At 52.4% G+C, this 15,374-nt stretch overlaps 5 protein-coding genes across 5 annotated transcripts; 4 read left to right on the forward strand and 1 right to left on the reverse strand.

Moving 5' to 3' along the window:
• Nucleotides 1-656: 656 nt before the first annotated feature.
• CABS01_00529 (uncharacterized protein) lies at nt 657-4,446 on the forward strand (the record flags this gene model as incomplete). The annotated part of the gene is made up of 4 exons (XM_060533910.1): nt 657-911; nt 984-1,294; nt 1,351-2,683; nt 2,740-4,446. 4 exons carry the CDS (start codon nt 657-659, stop codon nt 4,444-4,446), a joined length of 3,606 nt encoding a protein of 1,201 aa, XP_060406424.1.
• Nucleotides 4,447-4,670: 224 nt separating this feature from the next.
• On the forward strand, nt 4,671-4,976 carry CABS01_00530 (uncharacterized protein; the record flags this gene model as incomplete). The annotated part of the gene is made up of 1 exon (XM_060533911.1): nt 4,671-4,976. The coding sequence occupies one exon, from the start codon at nt 4,671-4,673 to the stop codon at nt 4,974-4,976; it is 306 nt and encodes a 101-aa protein (XP_060406425.1).
• Nucleotides 4,977-5,620: 644 nt separating this feature from the next.
• CABS01_00531 (uncharacterized protein) lies at nt 5,621-6,634 on the forward strand (the record flags this gene model as incomplete). The annotated part of the gene is made up of 2 exons (XM_060533912.1): nt 5,621-5,825; nt 6,099-6,634. 2 exons carry the CDS (start codon nt 5,621-5,623, stop codon nt 6,632-6,634), a joined length of 741 nt encoding a protein of 246 aa, XP_060406426.1.
• Nucleotides 6,635-8,351: 1,717 nt separating this feature from the next.
• CABS01_00532 (uncharacterized protein) lies at nt 8,352-8,681 on the forward strand (the record flags this gene model as incomplete). Its single annotated transcript, XM_060533913.1, has 1 exon — nt 8,352-8,681. The coding sequence occupies one exon, from the start codon at nt 8,352-8,354 to the stop codon at nt 8,679-8,681; it is 330 nt and encodes a 109-aa protein (XP_060406427.1).
• A 311-nt stretch (nt 8,682-8,992) lies between these two features.
• On the reverse strand, nt 8,993-9,220 carry CABS01_00533 (uncharacterized protein; the record flags this gene model as incomplete). Its single annotated transcript, XM_060533914.1, has 1 exon — nt 8,993-9,220. The coding sequence occupies one exon, from the start codon at nt 9,218-9,220 to the stop codon at nt 8,993-8,995; it is 228 nt and encodes a 75-aa protein (XP_060406428.1).
• Nucleotides 9,221-15,374: the final 6,154 nt, after the last annotated feature.

Consider the following 15,374-nt stretch of genomic DNA (forward strand, 5'->3'; position numbering starts at 1 on the left):
CATCGATGTCGGAGCTGGAGACCCGTTGCTGAGGACACTTCGCTCGGTGCCGAATGCAGGGACATCTACTGACTCCACCCAAGCTTCTGGTGTAGGTGCTACCTATCTGAGGCACTAGCCACACTCAGCCACAACATACCAAGCACGTGCAGGATTATATAAGCCAGCTAAGCACGTGTGGGGGCTAAAACTGTACCCATACTTTCACGGGTCCAGCCCGCCCTGCCACATTCGGTCACCGGCTCATCAGCCACGCTAAGCCGTTTTAGCTACCGAAGCTGGCGCGGAGTGGGATGCCCCTCCAGCCCGTCCGCCTTCCGTCGACCGAGACGAACGGGGCCTTGTCGAAAGACACCGCCGACGACATCTTTTCTCTTATTTTTCCCTCTCTCACAACCCAGAGGCTCTTTTTTGCTGTACCTGACGATGCATCAGACGTCACTACGATTTCTACAGACCATTTGGCTTCCACGGCCCTCCTAGCACATTTGGTTTTTTTTGTCACTATTTGCATCTCATGACTACTTAAATTGTGGTAAAAGAGACATCCGGCGCCGTGTTTCACTGTTTGGCCACGAAAGCGCGTATAACTGCAACCTGAATACCTACATATCGACTCATAGATTGGCCAAGGCTTGCTTCGAAAGCCAGTGAACATGGGCGATCACCAGCCGTATGTGACCATTCGGTCTCGGCGACCCCATGACGGGAACAGCGTGAGCAGTGCAGACTCAACTGTAGGTGCCAGGGTCTCGGCGATCCAGTCGCGCAGAGTACGTGTAGACTCACAAGCCGGCCATGATCAGTACGGTTCCAGCTCCGGCGATGCGCCTCGGCCCGCCACACATGATATCAGCCGCGTGAGCTATCACGTCAAGCACCTCGATAGCTTCGCTCAGACCTTGGAGAATGTAAGTTGGAAGATGAAGTGACGAGGCTAGGTTATGTGTTCCAGGTCACATACTGACACTTCATCCACAAAGTCTGCAAACCGAGCATTTCCGAACCGCGGAAAATCGTCACAGCGGTATTCAAAGGTGCAGGCCTTGCTCCTGCATTGGGGCTGTGATGACCTTTTTGTGTTACCTGAGCTGGAGGACCTGGAACGGTGCCTCCGCGAGGATTATGTCTTTGGCACGGAAATATTTCCTATACCGTCTGAGAACTCACATCTAGAGCTCATGATGCAGGTCGGTAAGCTGATCAAGGACCACGAGGCTCAAGACACGCTCTTTTTAGTCTACTACGGCGGCCATGCCAGGATAGATGAGTCTCGTCAGAGCACTTGGTGCGCGTAAGTCTGCAGCATTATCTCATCTCTATCACTCATATTCTCACAAATTCCATTAGCACTCGACATCCCGACTCGCCATGGCTCCAGTGGTCTGCCATTCAGACCTTGCTAGAGCGCTCGGCATCCGACGTTCTCATCCTCCTCGACTGCTGCGCGGGAGCGGCGAGCGCAACGTTCCCCAACGGCAACAGCATCACCGAGACCATCTCCGCCTCGAGCTGGGACGCCATCGCCCCAGATCCGGGCCGCTACTCCTTCACAAACGCCCTCATTGAGGTAATGCAGGAGTGGAGGCTCCGCACCTTTTCCGCGGCCATGCTGCACGCCGAGGTCCTCGCCCGCCTAAAGCACCCGCGCCCCGTCAACATCAACGGCAAGGTCTTCGAGGCCAGGTCGACGCCAGTTCACTTCATGATGACGTCGAACCACAAGGCGCCGAGCATCGAGTTGTCCCGGGTCGTGCCGGCTGAGCAGCGGCCGCCATCGCCGCCATTGGATGCCGCGATCACTGCAGACGAGAGCGGATCGCCCGAGGGGATGATAGGTGGGCGAGGGCCTGGCGCACCAATGGCAGGGGAGCCGAATGAGGATACGCCGCATGTCATGATCTCGCTGGCACTGGAAGACAATCAGCAGTTGGATCTGAGCGCCTGGGAGCAGTGGTTATCCAACTTCCCAGCCCTAGCAAAGTACGTCAAAGTCCAGGGGGTATTCAAGAGTCATTCCACGTTGCTCCTCTTATCTATGCCAGTCATGGTGTGGGATCTCCTGCCAGAGGACCATGCAACCTCATTCATAGCCTTCATTCGTTCCAATAACCTAGTGTCAGAGAGGAGTCGCAAGGACGAAGAGGCTAGGGTGGATGTTCCGGTGAGCCGAGGCGCTCGTATAGCGCATGACAACACACAACCGGACTCCGCGTCGATGGGCACATTTTTCTCGGAAGTCACATATACGAATGCTCCAACGATAACAGGCAGCGTCGTAGGGACGCATGTGAGAGGCAGTGAACCAAACGTGAGAGTAAACGAAGGAGGACAGACCAACATACAGGAGCTAGACGCTGAATCACCATTATCGTCGCCAATCGTCAGACCATCGCGGCCCCTTCAGTCGCCAAACTCAACAGCTTCGCTTGGAACCCTACAACGGCACCACACCTCATCTTCTCAAGTATCATCGGATGGGGCACCAATATCCAGATCCATGATTCCGAACCAGCAGAGAAGCGCGCGGAGAACCATGTTACACGATATCCCAGAACCGCCCAAATTCTCACAGCATGTTGAAATCCTGCTTCAACAGTACTACAAGCAAGAGCCGTTGCCAAACGATGATCAAAAGAACTTTGTTGCCTCAAATTTGGGCATAGAGCTGTGGCACGTCGAGGTAGGCTTCATCATCCACACTGTCGCGTATTCAGAATAGCATAGTAACTGTAGTAGGCCTGGTTCCATCACCGGCGGGAACGGGATGTCGTCTCGCAGCAATTCCAAACCCTTAGAATGGGTGGTGGCCCAACCTCAGAAGCATACCAAGGAGCTCAGATGATACTGCCGCATCACCTTCAAAGAATCATCAAGGTCCTTTCTTCTAGCATGATCCTAATGATTGATCTCCGTCCTCCAGCAGACTTTGAGAAATCTCACATCATGGGAGCAATCAACCTCCGCGCCCCCTTAAACTTTATCAAAGAAGCCTCGTTTGACATGATCGAGCGAGCGTTCCCAGACCAACGCAGCAGACAGGTCTTTGGCGAGTGGCAGTCCACCACATGCATGGTCATCTACGACCGCGTCATAGACGCCTCACGGGACTGCCCGTTAGCCGACACCCTCTACGACAAGTTCAGGACCTGGGGCTGGCCAGGCAGGTGCTTCGTTCTCAAAGGCCACTACAAGGAGTTCAATGTCTCGTACAAGACTTCCATCACCGGGTCCAAGGTGTCGGGCGAGGCAGGGCATCAGCAGCAGCAGCAGCAGCAAAACCCGGATCCCCTCCGCCAAGAGACATCGGCGGCCGCACCGTCAGAGACTGATGACGCGGCGGCGAGGAGAGCGCAGTACCAGGAACTGCTGGCTCAAATCGACGACGAGGGAATAGTCGCCAGCAGTAGCAGTAACAATAGCAGCGGCTACTACGCCTCGTCGTCGAGGCCCGATCCCAACCACGACCACGACCCGTCGGCTGCTAGCTCGGGCCGCGGCGCGCGAGCCACGACGAGCCAGCATGAACGAGACCTCGAAGCCGAGTTCCGGCGTCGCGTCCCGAACCTCTACCGCAAAGCCCTGGAAGCCCATGACAACAGCGGTAGTGGCGGAGGCCGGGCTGCCGAGACGCCGCGCGACACTCCCGCCTCTGCGCCCGCCCCTGGCGCTGCTTCTGATGACACTGGCAATGGCGGTGGCGGTGGGGGGACAGGAATAGCAGAAACGGTGACGGGTACAGCAGCAGCAGCAGCACTAGCAGCAGCCAAATCATCAGAGGAAGCAGCGACAGGAACAGCGACGAGATGGGACGGCGGCTCTGCCTTGCGACGAGGTGGAGGTGGAGGTGGCAATGCCAACAACACCACCGACGGGGAGGAGGACAGGAACAGTACCACAACCTTTGGATTCGACACAAAGGCGCCGCTGGTCGAGTATCTCGACAGAGGCCTCTCCCACATCCGGCAAGGGAAACCCGTCACGTCCGCCGCGAGTGACAGCCGGCGACCCATCGACGTGGCCCCGACCTCTTCGTCGTCGTCGCTGTCGCTGTCGTTGACAAACACCACCAACACCGCGATTGGTGGGATGTCGAAACTTGCCGCGGAGGGCTGTCATGCCCACTTTGACTCAGGGGCCGCCGTCGCCGTCGCCACGCCGCTGGGTTCTTCAGATGATTCTTATGTGAAGATCAGTAGGGGAGATGCGCAGTACGCGGGCGATCTCCCTGCTCGTCTTGGTAGCCCCCCGAACCCGGGCCATCAACACCAGCAGCACCATCACCATCACCGCCAGAACCAGAACCAGAACCAGCACCGCGGCGGCCTCGTCGGAGGAAAAGACGGGACGATGAGGGATGCCCACGTCGTCGTTGGTCCGTCCGGGGATGAAACGCCCAAAAGGGGCCGGGGCGGTTTCCTGAATAAGGTTCTGCGAAGGGCATAAACGTTGAAAGCGTGCTTGCCCCTGGTTCAGGTGTCATGGTTTTCTGCAGAGTTGAAGAGGGGGGGGGGGGGACTTCTTTTCCCGAACATGGGGCTGGCTTGGAGGGCCAGAGGGGAAAAGGGGAAAAAAAGATGTGATGCTCGTGGGCGTTCGTCTCAGGAACCCTTTTTCATCTCGCGAGCTGGCATCTTTTTTCGGACTTTTGGTTTTGGAAGGAAAGTTGTATGGCGTGTATGGTGTGTGCGTGTCAATGTCGATGGCCAGGGCACAACCAAGCAAGAGCCCGTCAATGGAGGAGAGTTGGGCTGGGAACCATCTGTGGATACACACAACATGCGATGCTATTCGCGACACACCACCACCACCACCACCATCTCCTTCTCCTCTGTTTTCACTTTGGGCTTTCTAGATTGAGCGTTTCTTTCCCCCTGGTTCGATGTTTTGGGATCAGGGGCAAATTTCTACTTGGCATTGATGGCAAGACTGTAGATGAGCATACTTTGGTTTGGTTTGATACCGGTCTGGAGTAAGCAGTTTGTTCTTGGTGGGTGCCCCGTCAGCCCTTGGTGTTCAAACCAGTTCGGAGAGAGATATGTCACCTTCACACAAGTAGGCGAGTGCGGGTTGGATGGTGGCAATGATGTTCGGAAACCGGAGTATCGTAGTTTATCGGACATGGACCACATTAGGACAAGATAATCAGTATGTAGCGTAACAGGAGCAACAGCTGCATAACCTGGTCACAGCCTTGTAAGGTGTTCCCCTTCTTCGTCTTATTCTGTTTCCCGTGTGCTATGCCTCACTCTATCTCGCTACCCCTCCATATTGTATCGTGTATCTGTGTATGGTGGCATATGTTGGCCCCTTCAACCCGTCCATGCTCCCTCGCTTTCGCGCCTCTGCCTGCTTTCGTCTCTTCTTTACAAATCTGATAGTCACAGTGTCGTTTGGAGATATAGGCCAGAACAACGCTCCTGCCTGTTTCTCCAAGGGGAGGGGGTGTTGGGTTTGGAAGTTGGGTTTGGTGGTTGAACGGACGGACGTTCGACAAAAATGCCAGGGGGCATGATGGAAGAGACGGACGAGAGCGACAGAGACAGAGAGAGATGCGATGGAAAGGGTCACCCCTCGTCCTTCTCCGCCAGCACGCAGCGTACGCACCTCTCGATCCCCCATGGATCACCCCTTCCCGCGACCCTTTCTTCCCGTCTCTTCGGGATGTTTCTGTCTAGGCTTTTCGTTCAGGCATACAAGGGGGAACAAGAGTCCGACAGCCAGACCAGGCTCAAACTCAGACTCAATACCAGACAGACCCGGCAATGGCCTCGTAGCACCGTTCGTCTCGAACAGAAATGTCAAATACTTTTTTTTCCCACTTGGTACGTGCCAGCCCTTGACGTTTTGGAAAAATCCGCAGTTTCTCAATGCTATCCATTCTTTTTTTCTTTTCTGCTTAGTATCTCTCTCCCCTATTTCTTTCCCCTTTGGACAGCACTCCCCTTCCTAACCTTTTGCCCCCTTGAACCCGGAAGCTCGGGTATCACGTCATCCATTCCTGATCATGGTTTTTGCTATGCTATAAGGACCCCCAACTCAACAGCAAAGACACATACGCGAGCACAGAGAACGACCGAGAGGCAAGAGAGAAACAGCAAGTCGCACCAAGGCAGGCATACCCTTTGCCGATTCTAGTCGGGCTTACCCATGCCTTGTCTTATTTGTCAAAAGGTCCGGACGGAGTTGGTTGGAAAAAAGGGGGCATACGGGGAAAATCTCCAACGTAAGGAGAACGAAGGAGGGGAGGGAGGTTTACCCGAGTCTACCTACTCTACAGGGTTGCAGCAGTTACAGTGAGTGGTTGATCATAGATCTGTGGCGAGAGATAATCAATGTAGATCCCCTTGTTTCCTATACTACAAACTGCCGTTTTGTTTATAACATGGTTTTTCTTAGTTCCAATATATTGGCTCAGCTTGTGGCAGTGAACGGTGCTCAGGCATTGGGAACCTCGCTGCTGTTATCAGGTACTTCATACCTAGTACAGCTGGAAAACAGTAGACGAGGAAAGAGAGAAACATCACGAGTAGCTGGCTGGTCGCCTCCGGGGGAAGAGGGGAGAAACTGGTGTCCGATCCGAAGATATGCAGGTTTCGATCCCATGTGTGCAAATCAACCTACGGCACTTTAGTCTCACAATCGTCCGAGTAGGGAGATGCTCAACGGTCAGTCGCGAGCGGTTGTACCTGGTCTGATGTCTGCTCGCGTGTGGTGTCCAAGAGTACAGGAGACATACACTAGTCCCAGCGGGCGTTTGCCAGGTATGGGCAAGTTTCTATCGCATGGCAATGGAGAGGAGGTTGGGCAAGGACGAACGTCCGGGGAGGGGGGGGGGGGGGCGCCGCCACCGTCAGCAAGCAGCAGCAGCAGCATTAGTCGCAGCAAGTCAGAGCGAGAGAGAGCGCGCGCGCGGGATCATCTGTGTGCCTGCTGCCTTCTCATGTTCTTGCCGAGCTGCCTGTCAAGTGGAAGAGACGACCTGACCAATCCAAAGCTCGGCAAGACGAAGGTCAATCACGGGCGTTCTTCTTCAGATCAACGAGACGAAAGTGACAAATCGCTCTGACGCCGGGTGTCAAAAAAACGTCCATAGTTGACAGGTAGGCGCAGCAGGGCAAGGCAAGCATAACGTGCGAGCGGCCCCGAAGAGACGGGTCGGGTTGGACGGTTGGCTCGTTGGTGGTGGTGTCGTCGTCTTTCCTGTGACAAGCTTCACCTCAAGATGCTCTACGGATACACACACTCTCTCGCTCGCAGGATATCGTCCAGAAGAGGCAAACAGGTCAGTGACTTTTGTCTACACGAGCGTGCGGGCGGGGAGAGAGGGACTGATGTTTCTTCTTTCGCGACATGTCCAAAGGGGAGGGGGTGCGGTGGGCGTGGCGCAGTCCGTCAACTCGGTCCCCAACGTTTGCTGTCAAAAAGAGATTTTAGAGAATGCGACTGGTTGGCAGATGTGACAAGTCGTCGGGCCCCCTTCTGTCTTCTGCTGCCATGCCAAATTCTGAGAAGGGCGTGAATGGGGTTGGTGGGTTGCGTAGTGTGGTGTAGGTAGGGATCCTACAAGCAGCAAGATCCTGTAGGTTGCAAACCGTCCCATTTTCCAGAAAGGAAAAAGAAAAGAAACAGAGGAGAGAAGGCAGACCCCCCATCCCTGCCTGCATCACGGACGGAGAAGAAGGGGGAGAGTCAGCGAGAGTACCCGAACATCGACAGACGGTGGTTTGACAGCGGGTCATAGATATGCACGACATAACATCATGACGAGAATCCGAAGGGAAACGGAGACAAATCAGAAGGCGGATAACTCGAGGTCAACGTGGTGAAGAAACAATTCCGCGCCCGCTTTGGCACTCCGACAGGTTCTGGAGTTTCTCTCTAGATTCCGTGCGCTGTGTCTGCTGCTGTACGCTACGTTCGAGCCCATCTATCGGGAAGAGAAACGAATCTCTGCATGCTGAGTTCCCCTTGCCCTGTTGTCTCCTCTTCTAGTTTTCTTCTCTCCGCACGACGCTCGTTGTCAGAAGAAGGGAGACAATGTATGAGAAATGTCAAATTTCGCTGTCGTCGGGAATTCGCATCCAGACTTTGGATGCGAGAACGGAATGCGATTCGCTCGCCAGAAATCGTGACAGGTGCTAGGGTACACCCTGGCACGCCGGGGGAGGAGTTCCCAGCCCCAAAATGAAGTGTTTTTTTTTTTTACGATTTGACAGGGCGCTTGGACCATGTTAAGGCTGGGTTCAAGCTCCAGGGGACGATAGATGGGAGGGGATGAGGAAGCGGATGGATAGTGGACTGGATAGATGAAGACAAGGAGTCTTTTGGGTACGACGTAGGGATTGTTGATGAGCATCGCCATCCGGCTCTGGAGTCTGGCACTGGCCCTGGCCGCTCTTCCCTGTGCCTGTCCTTCTCCTGTCTCCCCCCCCTTCTACACATCGATCTTGATTACAATCATTTTGGGGGCCCTTGGAGTCCCTTTCAGTTGCAACATCATCCATATTCGTATGCACGAATACACCAGAATTGGCAGATTGGAAGCCAAACAGTCGGCTGGCTGGCCGGGATCAGATCAAGGCAAACGGGTGGAGAACGGGCATCGAATTCTGGCACCGGTCGGACCTGCCTGTTCAGTTTCAGATGTCCGGAAGCAACGCCAGAAGATTGCCAATTGAGCACGGCTTCCGGGATAAGGTCTGCCGCGAAGAACAAGCCCAGAATTTCTACCTGCGGTCATTGTCCGCGGGGCGAGTTAACAAGTTGCGAGTGGATGAGATTCCTGACAAGCCCCATGTTTCCCTTCGGCCCTCAGGGGCCGGGAAAGCCAATGTGTGAGCCCTTCGTGCCCTTCTGCCTTTTCAGATCCCTGCTGGTCACGCCAGTCTTGCGTCCAGCGTTATGAGGGTTGCTCCCCCAAGCCTGGCTGATCCATGGTTATGACGGGGAGCATGGTGTCGGCAGAAGGCATGTTTGGATGTTAAACCTCCTAGCCACTTTGCCACCCCACTCGAATCGTCCTAGTCCGATCCATCAGCGTTGGATCTGGTGGTCCCCTTGCGGCTGTCAAACTTGACAGATCCCCTTTACAATTTGGTCGCCAGTGGGGAGAACCGAGGCCGATAATCGATATGACTCCCACCGTCGAGGGGTGCAGATGGAGCTTCCGACCAGGTCTGGCAATAAGACCTTCTGTGCCGGCGGGAAATGACTTCATAATGAGCCCAGATATCTCGTCAAACTGTCCTTTAACACGCTCCTAGTGGAGTTCCAATATCTGCCGATTCCCAATAATCTTTCTGCGATTCCTTCAACCTTGCGACCGCCGCTTGGATCTGGGCCTGGACTTGCACTATGCACCTTGTCAAATGTAAAGGTATGCACGTCGCTGGCTCGGGACTCGGGAGTCGAGTCGGGAGCCTTGCGCCCGGCACGCCTTGCTCGAGATCTCATCGAACCCAAAATTCCCTTTCATTGCCAATTCCCCCCTCAACCGATTGAAAAGTGTCACCGAAATAATCCTGAGCTGTGCCCGATAAAATATGCTTTTGCCCCTGTAGGATGTTGACAGGCTGTGGTTGTGACGGCATCGGAGCCGCAAACTCTCCACAACAACGTCTGCGCCTGCCTTTCACAGAACAGACGATGTGACTGCCCATTCTGGCGCTGCTGTCCTCTTCCCGCTGCGACGCTACCGCTGGGCGTTGACGGTTGCTGTCACCCTAAAGGTTCGCGCTTGACATGCGGAGCAGAAAGGCGGCTGCATCAACTGACGTTGCCGACAGCTCGACGTTGCCGCAGCCGAACTTCTGTGGACGAGAGTGTAGGTCCAGTCTGAATGGAACTACCGGTTGGTGGACCTCATGATCTCCATTTGATATGTCTGTGTCACTTCCAGGGCGCCCTGAGGAGCAAGGCCCGTACATGATGTATCCAGCACGGCCGCCCCAAGGCGGCTGTGTTACTCAATAAGGAGCAGCTTGCGCGACGCGATACACGGGGCCGTGACCAGGGTCACCACAGCCCAAAGATCCGATCTGGGTGTTCCAGAGAAGAAAATATCGTCACGACTTCTACTCGCGAGGTACAGGTGATGCCCGTCTTCGTAAAGGATCCACTGAATCCCCAGGTCCACGGGATGGTTGGACAATATGACTTGTCTTGATTGCACCAAGAGATTCCAAAGCGGCGTAGGGCCCATTTGGAAGCCTGCATCTTGTACGACGTGCCTGACTGTAAATGAAAGGTTGGGCCAAGCTGGTGGTGATGCCGGCGAATCCCGCCTGTGCAATACGGTGGTGTCTTCCATGTCCAACGTGAAAACGAGCCGTTGACGGCTTTACGTTCACGAAGCCCATGGTGAAAGCCGTTTGGCCCAGTTAGAGGCATAGCAAATATGAGTTGCTATTGATAGGAGAAATTGGGTGTTCGAAAAGGCTGTCGAATCGACTCAAGGGAGCCCTGTCCTCGAAAAGCGGAAATCGTCAGATGGCAGGCACTTGTATCCGAATATCCGACAGACCCATTAGTCTAGATTATGACAATCTGTAGAGCCTGGATCGAAAGTACATTAGCCTTTACTGGTCAATAGCGTGGTAGTCATTCGACATTCTCTCGTCCTCAAAATCCATCACTGATCAGAAGCATGCAGGAAACCGGTGGGACGTCGGCCATAGTCCACATTCGAAAAGCAAAGCATCTGGCTTATCGGTCGTAGATCATGCGAGAGCATGCTTCATCTTGCAGCAAACTGCTACAAGGAATCTTGCAAAAAAAAGCAAAACTTTCGGTGCTGTTCGAGTTGCTAGCTATCCATGAGGTTGTACTTCGTACTGTATCAACTATACTCTGAAGACAACCCGAGTTCCACAAATGGTCTCCAGATCCCAGGAACTAATTGTGGCTACGGAGTAGACCGATCAGTTATACGGCTTGGTCATGGCTATATCCTGTATCCAACTGGCGGACATTTGACCAAGCCTCTTGGACACACTGCGAAGACATACTGACGCAACAGAACAGAATGTGCACAGATAACTCTGTTACGAGTTGAAGGTTCCGCAGAGTACAAGACACGCTGAGCTCTGTCCCGACTGAAGACCGAAAACAAGCACGGACTCTGTGTCATGTGGACGAGAAGCTGCCAGATGACAGGCTATAACACGAGTCTTGGTAACACGCCGGTTGCGGTATGTTACTGCACGTCGTCCTGTCGTACAGCCGTCCTTCCAATTGAGGAACTACTGATGTAGAGAGCCGTTGTATTTGTTAGTAGTTACCGACGCCGTGAGTGACAGCAGTGTTAGGAGTCAAGGGTGTATCGTAGACTGGGAGTCCTCGACTATTTGCCTAGAACAGGTAAACCATGCGGCTGGTTCCAGGGACCACAACTGTGCAGCACAGTCAACTCGTCAAGCCCGTCTTTGCGAGACCGACTTGCCCTCAGCGGTTCGCAAGAGGCGCGAGCAAGGGGCTCTGGCTACAATAGAATAAAGGCCCGCCCATAGGCCCAACATGAATGAGCGGGTCATTGAGGCGGTGATTGTTGGCATGAGGTGTCAGACCGGGAGGGTGCGGCTCATCCACATTTGACAGGCGATGGAGGATTGCTACTGCAAGATTATCGATCTTGCCACGATTCACTGGCGCGGTCCTGCCATCCAGCTCCAGGGTCGTCCAACAATTGTTGGTCTCTCCACGGCAGCGTGCTGGATACGGTCCCTGGGCTGTATCAAAGGACCAAACCCCCGGGAATGACAACTACGGCAAAGCAGCCCACTCGTTCGTTGCCCTAGAGTTTGACAAGGTCGTGATGGCAGAATTTCTCCCGCTGCGTTCTCAGCTGGCCCCCCATACTTGAGTAGCGTCCTCAGCGTTGGCGTTGCACCGCTTCGTATGGCCTGCGCGTGCTTGCAATTATTCTCTCGCAGACTGCATCAGTGGTGTTCGTGTCCAGGCTTCAGACGTTCATCAAGTGGCTCCTTACATGGTCGCCCGTTCGGTACGTTTCGGTAGTGAAATAGGGACGGAGCCGGTTCCGAGTCGAATCGAAACGTGGGGCCCAGAGAAGAACAAGATTACTGGGGTGGTACGGTAGCAAGACATCCCTGAAAGCACCCCAGCTGGCGGGCTCTGCCGTCTCATTAATGGAAAGCCGTCCCCTTGTCTTGACAAAGGAGATCCATCTGGATGGGAACCCTCGCGACGGGTAATCTTTGCTTAGTTTGGTCATTTTTGCGAATATGACCCCTGCAAATGCGGTTCAGTGGGCCACCCAGCGATCTGGCAGGCCGAATAAGCCTGGCATTTCGTCGAGAACAACGAGTCCCGTTTCTTTCTCCCTGATGGAGACATCGTGGAGCTGTCAAACGTACGATATCCGTAAAAGCCATGTGTTGGTGCGCAACAACCTGGAGTTCGAATGTCCACCTCAGCGATCCTTTGCGGGCTCTTCTGCAATACAGACCGGACATGCCGCTCGAGTCTCGACAGATAGGATGCGAGGACGTACGTATGTTGGAAAATTTAGCAAAAATAAAATTCTGGAGGGATTGTCAGCACAATCGTCCATAATCGCGCCGCCCGCCGACATAGCACATCGCAGGACGGATATCTGGGCCATAATCCGTGCAAATAGATGAAGGGAGGCTGAAGCAAGTCAATCGGGTCTTCTGAAACATGAGGCGTTGAGGCGAACAGACGCTCACCACGCGATGGTGATGTTGTGTCCGTTCGGGCGGACTATTAATCGATGTTATGTTCTATTTCAGTCGATTTGAAAATGTGCTAGAATCGTTTTTCCGTCAATTGTGCTGTTGCGTTCAAAGTTTTCTAGAAAGACATACCTGACAGCTACCTGAAGCTTCGGGGAAAATGTTTGGAGTCGGCGGGCGCCATTCCAACCTAAGTCGCGGATGAACGCCTTCGGGAGCAATTCGGAGCATACACTGTTGTGACACGGGGTATTTTTAGGGTTCCATCGTTCACTCCCCCGTACATCATTCCTTATCAATGCGGTCAGAACGGACCTGGATCGTGTGGGTATGACAAGGCAAACCTCCACAGCAGCCCGTGAATCCCCTTTTTACCCTTGAAAGGTGGAGGAGCAAAAGTGCGCGGTGAAGCTGGACCGCGTTGACCGCTGCCATGCACTGTTTAACTCCATCGTTTTATATTACTAGAGGATTGCCGCAGTATATATAGACGCTACCCTACCCTCGAATTCCGTATTATTTAATTTTAACCCTTTTTATAAATTACCTATCCTTTCCTTTATTTTACCCTCTCCCTTATTAAAAAATTATTAAAATCGTAGTTTTAATAGCTTATTAATAAGCTAATATTACTATTTAAAAATAAATAACTTATTCTTATATATAAGTACTAGGAGTTTTATTATTATAAAAATAGTAATAAATATACTAAAGTATTTAAAAGAGCTTTTTAATAAACTTTTAATATTATTTAAAATAATTATCCTCGAGCTATAAAAAAAAGCCGAGGTATTATATTAATATAGCCCTATTCGTCTCGTTAATACTAATAATAATCTTTTTAATATAAAATATATTACTAATACTTTATAACTACGTTATTACTTTTTATAAATCGTACTTAATATTAATAAGGATTTTAGTATTATTTCTTAGTTCGTTTCTTAATTTTTTTATTAAAGTCGTTATTATAAAATTAGTTTAGTTATTAGTATTTTAATAAGTATTTTAACTTAGTATATTTAGAAGCTTTTATAGCCCTTAAAGAGAGGCTTTTAAAGGACTTATAATTAGACTTTTTATTTATTATAAACGAAACTATTATAATTAAAGCTATAGCGTTACGAACCTCAATAATAAGTAATTAATAATATAATTATCTTTTTTTATAACAAGTTTAAAAAAGTATCTTAATTTAAGTACTAAGTAAGTATTATACTATTTTATTAAAACTATATTCTTATACTTATGACTTAGAAAGAATTAACTTTCTTCGATAATAAGGTACTTAGACCGCTGCTATGCCCAGTGGTACTGAAAATCGCTGGTTCGGACAAATCAGAAGGGCGGCAACGTGAGCGTATGTATTGTACTTGGCGCCGAGCGATGTGCAGACGGGAAGCAAGATCGATTTGGGAACGGCAGCGAGTCAAGATCGCGCATGCTGCTGGCGTCTGCAGTGCCGACCGATGCAAATTGCATCTGGCCGCATCGGCGAGGCGGGCGAGCTGAGGGGATTCGGACATGGTCCAAAGAAACGACAGCACTCATGTATGCAGTTTGCTTGACACGATGTTGTCAGCCAATGGGGCGTACGCGTTGTCAGGCGTAGGCAGGCACACAGACAAGCATCTGGAGCCCATCAGCTAGCACTACAAAGTGCTCCAGTATGAGTCCAGTGGGAAGATCATCCTGTCCCGTTCTGCGGGTGGGCGTGTGCTCCGGCGCACAGGGCAGCGGGAACGTGCAATGATGGCGGTAGATTGTGATTGAATGATGATTAGTGATGTCGGGACCGCCCAATGGCTGAGGCTTTTGGAAGATTGGTCGAAGGCTTCCAAGGAGCGGAGACGAGCAGACAACGGAAGTTCCCAGCTGTCCCTCAGGGATTGATTAAGTCGACTGTGGGAATTAAATTATCAACCCCCTGAACGGAGTGAAGAAGAGTCGACTTCCGACATCGTAGAACGATGTCGATGTATTCTCGATGGGGCTCGGTCCCGATTTGATAGCCAAAAGTCGGTCCTGGATGTCAACGCGCAGCCTGTGGCGTCCAGCCTTGGGACGACGGGGAAAAGATAATTGACGGGGGGGCCAATCCCACGACGGCAGTAGGAAGAGCAGAGTTCTTCTAGTCTGCTTCGGTTTTGCCCAGGTAGAAACGTTTAACCTCGCCGAAGAATGAGTCTGGCCAGAATTTGAAACGGCACCGAACAATCGGTCGGTTCTGTGCGTGGACCGGAAGGAACCCGCGCTTGACGGTGCCATATTGGGAACGATAAGAAGCCTGTGTGTGTGCGTGTGCTCGCGGAGTTTGTTTGTTGATCGGGCTCCCAGCAGAGTGTCCATTGAAGTGTCCGATGTACACGGGCATGGCACATGTTTCTGTGGAAGGGTGGTCGAGTACGAGGGCCGGCTACTTGCACAAGTGCCTAAATGATGGATGTCCTTGGTGTGCTTGCTGGTGCTTGGTGTGAGTGGTTGGATGGGGGTGGGATAGGAGAAGCGCCATCGGGCGCATGTACGGCTTGCGCATATGCGTGGCCCAGATACCGGCGATGGCCATCGGTGAAGGTGAGGTTGGTGAGTTTGTTGTCTCCCCTCGGATTCATCACATATCACATCGGAAAGGGTCGTCGTTGGCGGATGTTCGCAGCA

This window comes from Colletotrichum abscissum (genome assembly GCF_030869225.1).
Source record: "Colletotrichum abscissum strain IMI 504890 chromosome Unknown Scaffold_1.1, whole genome shotgun sequence".
In the NCBI taxonomy this organism is placed as follows: domain Eukaryota; kingdom Fungi; phylum Ascomycota; class Sordariomycetes; order Glomerellales; family Glomerellaceae; genus Colletotrichum; species Colletotrichum abscissum.